The following is an 11508-nucleotide window of genomic DNA, read 5'->3' as shown; positions in this document are numbered from 1 at the left end:
GCTCAAATAAATTGGTTAGTCTCTAAGGTGCCACAAGTACTCCTTTTCTTTTTGCGAATACAGACTAACATGGCTGCTACTCTGAAACATTAACGAGTGTGAGGCCCTCAGACACTATGATAATGGGTGCCCTGGGAGTACCTCAGACAGACACACAGATAGCTCGACAACACCATGGGGCACCAGGAACCACGGCAGTGGAAATAACAGTAACAGCAGCATGCTGGAGAATTTGAGGTGAAGTAACTCCTTGTTTTTATGATTGAAGACTGGGTGTTAAATCCTATCCTTCCACCCCAGCTGGGAACATGCCGGCCGCTATACAGCTGTCTTAGGGCTTTCTCTGTAGCACCCCTACCAAGCCCCATGCTGTTAACAATGGGTTGGAAAATGAGCTCTGTCCTTTTAAGACACACCCCTTGCCTCTGCACAGCTGTGATTGTTTGCAGAGGGGGCTATAAGTAAGCTGGGAGTGGGCTAGGCTGATTGTAAGGTGTTTTGTGTGGAGCTGGGAGAGTTAGGTTACTGGCATGGTGAGTTTGTGACATGGGGGGTTGCAAGTGTTGAAAGATAAGTTGTGCTGCAATGCTGGAGTGGAAGTGAATGAATCCCCATGGAGCTTTTCCTTTGGTTGCTCTTATTGGTGAAACCGGGGGTGGGTTTTCTGGGGACCTACAGCTGCTGTTAAAGCCCTTTACCCTCCTGTCCTAAAAGAATTCTGCTCCTATTCCAGTAGCTAAATAAAGCTTAGCACTTATTTCAGGATTGCTGAGCTGACAGTCTAAGTATTGTGACCCCCTGGGGGCAGGGACCATTTTGTTTGTTTTGTGTTTGTACAACAACTAGTGCAAGGTGGGTTTGGCCTGTGAAGTCAGGCTCCTAGAGACTCCTGCAAGACAAATAACTGGAGCACTGTGGGGGGTGGAATTTTCCAAAGAGCTCAGTTAGGACCTCTTGGAAACTCAGCTGCTTAACTTGATGCCTGAATGGGACTGATCTCTGGGAAGATCTGGTCTATGGCGGACTAAGGGGCTGGTACTTCCCTTATCAAAAGGGATTGATTCTGTTTTAACTGAAGTCAACAGTAAAAACCTCCTAGTCCAATGAGTGGGTCTCTGTGCTAGTGTTTCCTTAAACTGGGATAGCTATGGACTGACTAGCAACCAGCTTAGTTTAACGCTTGCAAACTGGATTGTTCCCTGTGTGGGACAGGGCGTGTATGCAGGAGAACACTTAAGAGGCTGGGTTCTAACTGGGGAGTAATGACTGGTAGCCCTGTCCTGCCTTAATGCTTCCCTGTGGATAGGGTGCTGTGATTGTACATAGGTCTATTAATTGAGCTGTCTACTTCAGGATTGTGAAGTTCTGCACAAATATTAACTAACCAGCCCCATTCTGAGGGAGGTGCATGTTCCCGCCTTACAGAGAGAGACAAGTGTATGACAGTGAATGTAGCATTAACTCAGGCAGGTTCTTAGTGGTCAAGCTGGAATTAAATGGTGTCGCTAGAGGCAGTGTGTCCTAGTGCAAAAGTTCTCAAACTGTGGGTTGGGACCCCAAAGTGGGTCGGGATCCTGTTTTAATGGGGTCACCAAGGCTGTCCTTAAACTTGTTGGGGCTCAGGGCTGAAGCCAAGGTCCAAGCCCCACCACCCAGGGCCGAAGCAATCAAGCTTTGGCATCCCGCAAGGCAGAGGGGCTCTGGCTTTGGTCCCCCTCCCTGGGGTCTGGTAGTAATCTTTGCTGCCAGAAGGGGGTTGTGGTGGAATGAAGTCTGTGAAACTGTGGCCTAGTGGATGGAGCACTGGTCTGGGACTTGAGAGACCTGGATTCTATTCCTGGCTCTGCCACAGGCCTGCTGGATGACTTTGAGCAAGTCCCTTCCCCTCTGTGAAATGGGGATAATGAAGCATTCTTAGGACCTCATTTAGGAATGACTTTGGGGAAGTTTTATGCCCTGTACTAGCTAGGAGGTCAGACTAGAAGATCACCGTGGTCCTTTCTGGACTTAGAATTGAGTTCCTGTCTCTTAATCTTGTGTTCAGTCTATTTCTAGTATAAGAAACTAAGTAGTTAGAATACCATTAATATGCCTGGCAGTTACTAGACCAGCCGCTGCTCTGATCAGCCCACATTATAGCTGTCACGATCCTTCTGACTCTGCATTACGGAGCTGGTAGTTCTGCTAGTCTGTCTGGAGTGACAAGCCCCAATTACTGATGCTTCTACTCCTGTCTTAGTCCTGTGTAAATTTCTCTACTGAATCTAAACTGTTTACATGCCTATGGAGCCAATTGTCTCATCTGAATATTTCCCTAAACTGGAAATTCCCTAAAAGCTGAATTTTAAGCTAGTAAATAGCTTGATCCCCATCCCCCTGAAGGGAGAAGTTGGCTGATCTAGCTTAAACATAAAGGCATCCAAGTCTGGATTGATGGTAGGCTCCTGTGACGAGGCACTGCTTGTTTTCCCTCACTTCAGGATGACCTTAACGCTGAGCAGACTGAGGCTATGGCTATGCTACAAAGCTTATTGCCGTGCAGCTGCTGTAAACTCTCTAGCACAGCCACTCTAAGCTAACAGAAGAGAGCTCTCGTCAAATTAATTCATCTACCCCCACAATGAGCAGCAGTAGATATGTGGGCAAGAGAAGCTCTCCTGCTGACATAGTGCTGCCCACACTGGTGCTTAGGTGGGTGTAACTTATGCTGCTCAGAGGTGGCTTATTCACACCCCAGAGCAACGTAAGTTGTACCAACATAGCCTCAGTCCCTCTTAGCCAGCACAGCTGCAGGAAGGCTTCATAGAATCATAGAAGATCAGGGTTGGAAGGGACCTCAGGAGGTATCTAGTCCAACCCCCTGCTCAAAGCAGGACCAATCCCCAACTAAATCATCCCAGCCAGGGCTTTGTCAAGCCTGACCTTAAACTTCAAAGGAAGGAGATTCCACCACCTCCCTAGGTAACTCATTCCAGTGTTTCACCACCCTCCTAGTGAAAATTTTTCCTAATATCCAACCGAAACCTGCAACTTGAGACCATTACTCCTGGTTCTGTCATCTGCTACCACTGAGAACAGTCTAGATCCATCCTCTTTGGAACTCCCCTTCAGGTAGTTGAAACCAGTTATCAAATCCCCCCCTCATTCTTTTCTTCCGCAGACTAAACAATCCAGTTCCCTCAGCCTCTCCTCATCATTTTTGTTGCCATCCACTGGACTCTTTCCAATTTTTCCACATTCTTGTAGTGTGGGGCCCAAAACTGGACACAGTACTCCAGATGAGGCCTCACCAGTGTCGAATAGAGGGGAACGATCATGTCCCTCGATCTGCTGGCAATGCCCCTACTTGTATATCCCAAAATGCCATTGGCCTTTTGCAGAAAAGGACCTAGGGGTTACAGTGGACATGAAGCTGGATATTGGTCAACAATGTGCCCTTGTTGCCAAGAACTGCTGCCTAGCCATTTGGTCCCTAGTCTGTAGCGGTGCATGGGATTCTTCCATCCTAAGTGCAGGACTCTGCACTTGTCCCTGTTGAACCTCATCAGATTTCTTTTGGACCAATCCTCTAATTTGTCTAGGTCACTCTGTATCCTATCCCTGCCCTCCAGCGTATCTACCTCTCCTCCCAGTTAACCTCATCTGCAGACTTGCTGAGGGTGCAATGCACACCATCCTCCAGATCATTTATGAAGATATTGAACAAAACCAGCCCCAGGACCGACCCTTGGGGCACTCCGCTTGATACTGGCTGCCAACTAGACATGGAGCCATTCATCACTCCCCGTTGAGCCCGACGATCTAGCCAGCTTTCTATCCACCTTATAGTCCATTCATCTAGACCATACTTCTTTAACTTGCTGGCAAGAATACTGTGGGAGACTGTCAAAAGCTTTGCTGAAGTCAAGGAACAACATGTCCACTGCTTTCCCTTCATCCACAGAGCCAGTTATCTCATCATATAAGGCGATTAGGTTAGTCAGGCATGACTTGCCCTTGGTGAATCCATGCTAACTGTTCCTGATCACTTTCCTCTCCTCTAACTGCTTCAGAATTGATTCCTTGAGGACCTGCTCCATGATTTGTTTTCCAGGGACTGAGGTGAGGCTGACTGGCCTGTAGTTCCCCGGAGCCGCCTCCTTCCCTTTTTTAAAGATGGGCACTACATTAGCCTTTTTCCAGTCGTCTGGGACTTCCCCCGATCGCCATGAGTTTTCAAACATCCGCCAACTCCTTTAGCACTCTCGGATGCAGCACATCTGGCCCCACGGACTTGTGCTCGTCCTGAACCACTTCTAAATAGTCCCGAACCACTTCTTTCTCCACAGAGAGCTGGTCACCTCCTCCCCATGCTGTGCTGCCCAGTGCAGCAGTCTGGGAGCTGACCTTGTTCATGAAGACAGAGGCAAAAAAAGCATTGAGTACATTAGCTCTTTCCACGTCCTCTGTCACTAGGTTGCCTCCCCCATTCAGTAAGGGGCCCACACTTTTCTTGACTTTCTTCTTGTTGCTAACATACTTGAAGAAACCCTTCTTGTTACTCTTAACATCTCTTGCTAGCTGCAACTCCTAGTGTGATTTGGCCTTCCTGATTTCACTCCCGCATGCCCAAGCAATATTTTTATACTCTTCCCTGGTCATTTGTCCAAACTTCCAGGTCTTGTAAGCTTCTTTTTTGTGTTTAAGATCAGCAAGGATTTCACTGTGAAGCCAAGCTGGTCACCTGCCATATTTACTATTCTTTCTACACATCGGGATGGTTTGTCCCTGTAACCTCAATAAGGATTCTTTAAAATACAGCCAGCTCTCCTGGACTCCTTTCCCCCTCATGATGTTCTCCCAGGGGATCCTGCCCATCAGTTCCTGAGGGAGTCAGTCTGATTTTCTGAAGTCCAAGGTCCATAGTCTGCTGCTTTCCTTTATTCCCTGTGTCAGGATCCTGAAACTTACCATCTCATGGTCAGTGCCTCCCAGGTTCCCATCCACTTTTGCTTCCCCTACTAATTCTTCCTGGTTTGTGAGCAGCAGGTCAAGAAGAGCTCCGCCCCTAGTTGGTTCCTCCAGCACTTGCACCAGGAAATTGTCCCCTACACTTTCCAAAAACTTCTGGATTGTCTGTGCACCCCTGTATTGCTCTCCCAGCAGATATCAGGGTGATTGAAGTCTCCCATGAGAACCAGGGCCTGTGATCTAGTAACGTCTGTTAGTTGCGGGAAGAAAAACTGGTCCAGTGGTCTATAGCAGACTCCCACCACAACATCGTTCCATTGATGGTTCTCTACAGTTGCAGTTTTCATACCCTGAAGTTTAATGCATAGTTAAAGCTTCCACACCAAGTCTGCCCCCTTGTGTTCATGCCCTGCAATAGGTCTCCATATGCAGTAGGTTTCAGAGTAGCAGCCGTTAGTCTGTGTTCACAAAAAGAAAAGGAGGACTTGTGGCACCTTAGAGACTAACTAAATTTATTTGAGCATAAGCTTTTGTGAGCTACAGCTCACTTCATCAGATGCTGAAGTGAGCTGTAGCTCACGAAAGCTTATGCTTAGATAAATTGGTTAGTCTCTAAGGTGCCACAAGTCCTCCTTTTCTTTTTGTGACTACAGTAGGTAACAGAGGGAAGAACTGGATTGTTGATGGTTCTCATTACGGCAGGAAAAAGTTAATTTCTCTTCCAGAACTACTGGCTCTGCAGGACTCACAATAGTAAACTTAATTCCCCAGCCCCCACCAGTTTGAAGAAGAATCTCAAAACACACAAGGAACAGGACTCAGATGATTTTAGTTTAGATTGGCTGCTCGGATAACTGCTCTGACTGGGCTCCAGTCCAGCGTCTGGTGTCTCTCATGCTGCAATAACATGTGTATTTAAAACATTGCATGGTGTCATCAGGCCGAATCTGGCCAAGACTCAGCTGCTCTGCCTTCATCTTGCAGCCCAGTCCTGAAAATGGGCTAGTCTTAGGCATGTGGCACCAACCAGATCTTCAATACTGGAATTCCCTTTGCCATTCAAACCCTAAGGCCAGGGGGTTTTCCACTCTAGCAGCTCAGACTGCACTGAACCATACATATACCTCACTAGAAATAAGAAAACTGTCTTAAATCACCTTCTAGCCTTGGGCCTGGCTGTTCGAGAACAATGGTTAGACCTGGCTCCCCGTCATACGGTAGCCTGGATGGTAGCTCTGTCCAGTAACCAAGCTAAAGCCCTGCTTGTCTCTGGATCTGGTGATCCTGGTTTAATGTTGCTTAACAGGGCTGTGCACATAGAACAAGGCTGTAGTTTAACAGCTGGAAATTGAGCCCATCGGTCACTCCTGGGAAATGTGACTAGATGGATGAACCTCCCCAGGCCCAAGTTGCTTTTGATTCCCACTGTAGCTCTGAGCAGGGATGGAAGTCGAGTGACCTGGCTCCCTATTTCTAGGCATGAAACACGGACTGAATCAGCCAGTAAAGCCACCGTTTCATAGATGCAACTTCTTTGTGTGCCTCTTCCCCCATGCAGCGGGAGTGTATTTCTGTCCACATTGGCCAGGCCGGCGTGCAGATGGGCAATGCCTGCTGGGAGCTGTACTGTCTGGAGCATGGGATCCAGCCAAATGGAATAATCTGTTTGGAGAAGTCCTTGGGGCAAGCTGATTCTTCCTTTGGGACCTTCTTCAGCGAGACTGGGTCAGGGAAGCATGTGCCCAGAGCACTGTTCATAGACCTGGAACCCACAGTCATTGGTAAGACACCGGAATCTGCCTAGACCAGATCCCGTCTTTGAGTTTCAATCACTGACCTGCTGGGAAGAGGGGGGGAAAACACAACCATCCTCTCCACTTCTCAATGGCTTCTAACAGGGTGCTCTTACCGCAGATAACCCAGCGTTTGGTGATAAACCTGTGTTTGAGCCCAGATCCACAAAGCTGGTTAGTCTCCTAACTTCTGTTGGTTTCCATGGAAATTAGGAGCCCAGGTACCTTGTGGATCTGGGCCTTAGTGCCTTGCTGTTGACTGAGTGTGGGTATGACAGACCCTGGAACATGCTTTACAGTAAAACTTTGACTAAATCACAGCTCTGAAGCTGAGGCCCTGAAGGTGTTCATGACCCCCTCCTTCCTTACAGATGAGATCCGAACTGGGACCTACCGCTCCCTGTTCCATCCTGAGCAGCTGATCAGTGGCAAGGAGGATGCTGCCAACAACTATGCCCGTGGCCACTACACCATTGGGAAGGAAATCATAGATCCTGTGATTGATAGGACTCGTAAAATGGTAAGTGGGCAAACTCCTTTTCCTTACAGAAGTTGAAGGGACTGCACCCCATCTAAACCGGACAGGAATAATGCTGGTGAGAGGGATGAGGGACTTAACAGGAGTGTTGGGGAGTAGGTAGAACTTCAGTCCAGGGATTTTCTTCATGCCAAGCTCCCCTAATGGCCTCTTAGCTCGCTGAGGGGAGCTAAATACAGCACCCACAAGGCCAATCACTCCTGGTATAAGGAGGCAAAGCCTTGACTTGCTCTTCCTGTAGTTAGCCTAGAAATAGAACTCCGTGTGGGGGCTTCTCAAATACTCCTCTAGCACTGGTAATCTTACTGAAAGACAGCTGCTCATTCATGAGCAGGTTTAGTGCTGTCAGGCACCAGCCTCTCATGGGCTAGATAGCTTGAAAGTCTACCTCTGGCTGACAGTTGAGGAATAATTGTAACTTGCTCCCATGTGATTGTTGTGTTTGGGGTTTTGTAGCTGGAATTGTCAGTGGAAGAGCAACCCAAGAATAGACCAGCCACGATGGCAAGCTGTAATGGCATTTGCCCACCCAGCTGTTGTATGGGAATCTAGCACCAAGGCTGTAATTCAGTGAATGCTGACTGGGCTCATTCTTCGGAGGGGAGGAAATCCTCAAGCTGACTCATGAACCAGCATCTTGCTTGCTTGGTACAGGGGTTATGTTTTACTTATTCAATAAAATCTTCCACCAATATTATGTGGGTGCTGTTTTGGGAGGTCTCATACTGACATCCAGCAATCTTCAGTTCCCCAACAGGTTGTCATTACAAACTACTTCTGATTTTTGTATTTATACATCATTACACACAGACCTTCTGTTATCAAATCATAGTCACATGTTAAGTAGCTGATGTCTGGATGGTGATGGAAAGGAAGAGGGGACCCAGTATGAGTAGCATGACCAACACTAGTTCAATGTCCTCTCTCCCTGTGCAGGCTGACCAGTGCAGTGGCCTTCAAGGGTTCCTGGTCTTCCACAGCTTTGGAGGAGGCACAGGCTCTGGATTCACGTCCCTCTTGATGGAGCGTCTCTCAGTGGAGTTTGGGAAGAAGTCCAAGCTGGAGTTCTCGGTGTACCCTGCCCCACGGGTCTCCACTGCGGTGGTGGAACCCTACAATTCCATCCTGACCACCCACACCACGCTGGAGCACTCAGACTGTTCTTTCATGGTGGACAACGAGGCCATTTACGACATCTGCAACCGGAACCTCAATATCGAGCGTCCCTCCTACACCAACCTGAACAGGCTGATAGCCCAGATAGTGTCCTCCATCACTGCTTCCCTGAGGTTTGATGGTGCCTTGAATGTGGATCTCACTGAATTCCAAACTAATTTGGTGCCTTATCCGCGCATACACTTCCCCCTCACTACCTATGCCCCCATAGTCTCTGCAGAGAGAGCCTACCACGAGCAGCTCTCGGTGCCTGAAATCACCAATGCTTGCTTTGAGTTCTCCAACCAGATGGTGAAATGTGACCCTCGCCGAGGCAAATACATGGCTTGCTGCCTGCTGTACCGGGGGGATGTGGTGCCCAAGGATGTGAATGCGGCTATAGCAGCCGTCAAAACCAGGAGGTCCATCCAGTTTGTGGACTGGTGCCCAACTGGGTTTAAGGTGGGCATCAATTACCAGCCCCCCACAGTGGTGCCGGGGGGAGACCTGGCTAAAGTGCAGCGGGCCGTCTGCATGCTGAGCAACACCACGGCTATTGCAGAAGCCTGGGCCCGGCTGGATCACAAGTTTGACCTGATGTACGCGAAACGGGCCTTTGTGCATTGGTATGTGGGGGAGGGGATGGAGGAGGGGGAGTTCTCTGAAGCCAGGGAGGACATGGCCGCTCTCGAGAAGGACTATGAGGAAGTCGGCAGGGACTCTGCAGATGGGGATGAGGAGGTGGAGGAGGGAGAAGATTATTAAACCCTTGTTCTAGGCATTAGCATCACCATGCTGTTCCTTTCATGGGCCAGATGTATCTAGGGTCACTTGCAGTCTGCTTCTCAATGCATCATTGAACACACTACCCTCTTTCATGCTGTAACTTCTGGAAGTAGTTTGCATGTGTCAGGTCTTCTGCTTGCCAGTTGTTTGAACCTGAGCTGCAGGAATAAATTCTTAACTGCAAACTCCTCTCTCTCATTCAGCTAATTCTGGCAAAACCTGGAGGTGGGAATTCTAACAGTCAGTATCCACACTCAGGCTTTTGCATAACTCCTAGTACAAGATTATAAATGACCTGACCTTTTTCAGGTGCTGAGTTTCTGCATCTATTACAGCTGGTAGTGGATATGGTAGGTTTTGGGCAGCCAGGGACCCTCTTCTAGTCTGAAGTTAAGCACATGGGAGTGTCAGATATAGCTGCCTGGATTAACTCCTTCCCCTGAACTCAGATTCTGAAAATTTGAATCAACCACTAGGTTCATGAGGAAGAAACTTACAGATGTCTAAGTATATTGCATCCAAATATCCCAGGGTACCAAATCACATCTAGGTGTTTAGAAACCCTTAGAGAAGGGGATAAGTAGCAGTCAGCAATCTGATCCTAAACCAACCCTGGGGCTCTCCTCTCTCCATGGGAAAGCGAAGTTAGTAATACCCTCTTAGTCTAACAAACAAAATAAGCCCCAACTTCTACTCCTCCCACTGTGACTGGGGAGTGACTCCCTTGCTGGTTGGAATTACTACAGCTACAGACTGGAATAGTAGAGGAGAATTTGGCCTTAGGTTTTTGTGTGTTTTGGGTTTTTTTGTTTTGTTTCCAGCCAGTTGTGCAATGTGATCCTGGAATCATCAGCACTAAAGCTGGGGAAAGACTTTGCTGGTCTTTCCTCATCACCCTCGGCAGGCTACTCCCTGCAGTGCATGCGGAGACGTTCTGTCCAGTTCTCCATGCCCTCAGCAACGTTTATCACAAGACCCCTTGGGAGACTCTTCCAGGGTCTAATGAGGGGAGGATTATCCTGATGCACAACCTAAATTTTTCTTCATTCATTTAAATCTCTAGCCTACAGTAAAGAATTCCTCTTTCCTTGGTACTTATACCCTTTGGGCCTTAGATTTCAGCTGAAATCTAAGGCCCAGATCCTCAACTGTGATTAGGGACCTAACTCTGATTGCTTCCCATAGGAGTTAAGCGCCTCAATACCTGTGAGCATTGGGACCAGGCTGAAGTGCTGTCTGAGCATATGACCCTTTATACATGTGTAAACCATTACCTCACTGAGGGGCTTATCTAGCCCCCCTGGCACGTGCACCTCACCATCTTTAATGCAGCTGTTCTCACTAAGGGAGGGCAGTGCTGTTACAGGTGGGAAACTGAGGCACAGAGGCTAAACCCCAGATCGTAAGTATTCAGGTTCCTAACTCCCAGTGTGACAATGGACTTTTGAGAACCTGGGCAGAAGTGACTTGCTCTGCCACAGCCTTCTCGTGTGACCTTGGGCAAGTCTCTTAAGTCCTAGCTTAGTGCTCTAACCACTGGGCCACACCTTCCCCCTCCTGCCCCACTCACGTTCAGTTCGGTTGATGCTCAAGAGCTGGGTGAGGAAGCTCACGCTGTATCTGCATGGGCTACGCCAGTGCTGTCTGTGCCCTGCTTTCGTAGGCCTTTCGCAAACCAGGCCTCTAAGAAAGTGTTCCTGGGATCCAGGTAAGAACCTGAAATTAAATGAGCCTTGAGTTAAAGTAAAAAAACAGCATATGACAGGACTCCTGGGCTCAGTAGGGATGTATCTGGCACAAATCAAGTGAAGTTCTGGAGGAGCAGTGGGCCCAGACAATCTAACTGGCTCCAAGCCTGAGCTGGATAAGTTTATGGAGGGGGATGGTATAATGGGACTGTCTGGGAGGGCATATGGCCTATTGGTGACTACTAGTAGCAAAAACCCCCAACGGCCAGACACTGGACCCTAGATGGGGAGGGCTCTGAGTTACTATTACAGGCAGGGTGGAGAGATCTAAACCTGGCTACCCCGCAAGGCGCTTACCTTGGTTCCTGGGGCTCTGTGTGCTAGTAACTCAGGGAGGGGGACACTGGTACTGAGTGGAGGGTGGCCAAGGGCAGACTTAGTCTGGTAGGTAACCCAGAGGAGAGACCCTTCAGCATCAAGGTGCCTGGTGGCTGGGGGGGAAGGATAGCCTGGATGGCCACCAGCTGCCTGCTTAGAGCAGGAGCAGCAGCAAAGAGAAAGGAGGGGTGAGAGTCAAACAGCAACCAAGTAAAATCCT

The 11508-nt window shown here is 48.6% G+C and overlaps 1 protein-coding gene across 2 annotated transcripts; it reads left to right on the top strand.

Annotated features, from left to right (window-relative positions):
* The first annotated feature begins 435 nt into the window (after nucleotides 1–435).
* On the top strand, nucleotides 436–9407 carry LOC102932721 (tubulin alpha-3 chain-like). 2 transcript variants are annotated; one of them, XM_043520992.1, is made up of 4 exons: nucleotides 436–533; nucleotides 6509–6731; nucleotides 7115–7263; nucleotides 8218–9407. In XM_043520992.1, the coding sequence occupies exons 1-4, from the start codon at nucleotides 531–533 to the stop codon at nucleotides 9199–9201; spliced, it is 1359 nt and encodes a 452-aa protein (XP_043376927.1). In that variant the 5' UTR covers nucleotides 436–530; the 3' UTR covers nucleotides 9202–9407. The 2 variants fall into 2 exon arrangements, with proteins under 2 accessions (XP_043376927.1, XP_037745311.1); XM_037889383.2 differs by lacking the exon at nucleotides 436–533 and having other exon boundaries at nucleotides 6503–6731.
* The last annotated feature ends 2101 nt before the right edge of the window (nucleotides 9408–11508 follow it).

Source organism: Chelonia mydas, chromosome 1, assembly GCF_015237465.2.
Source record: "Chelonia mydas isolate rCheMyd1 chromosome 1, rCheMyd1.pri.v2, whole genome shotgun sequence".
Classification (NCBI taxonomy): domain Eukaryota; kingdom Metazoa; phylum Chordata; order Testudines; family Cheloniidae; genus Chelonia; species Chelonia mydas.
The sequence above is the reverse complement of the archived record's forward strand: the minus strand, read 5'-3'. Positions and strand labels throughout refer to the sequence as shown.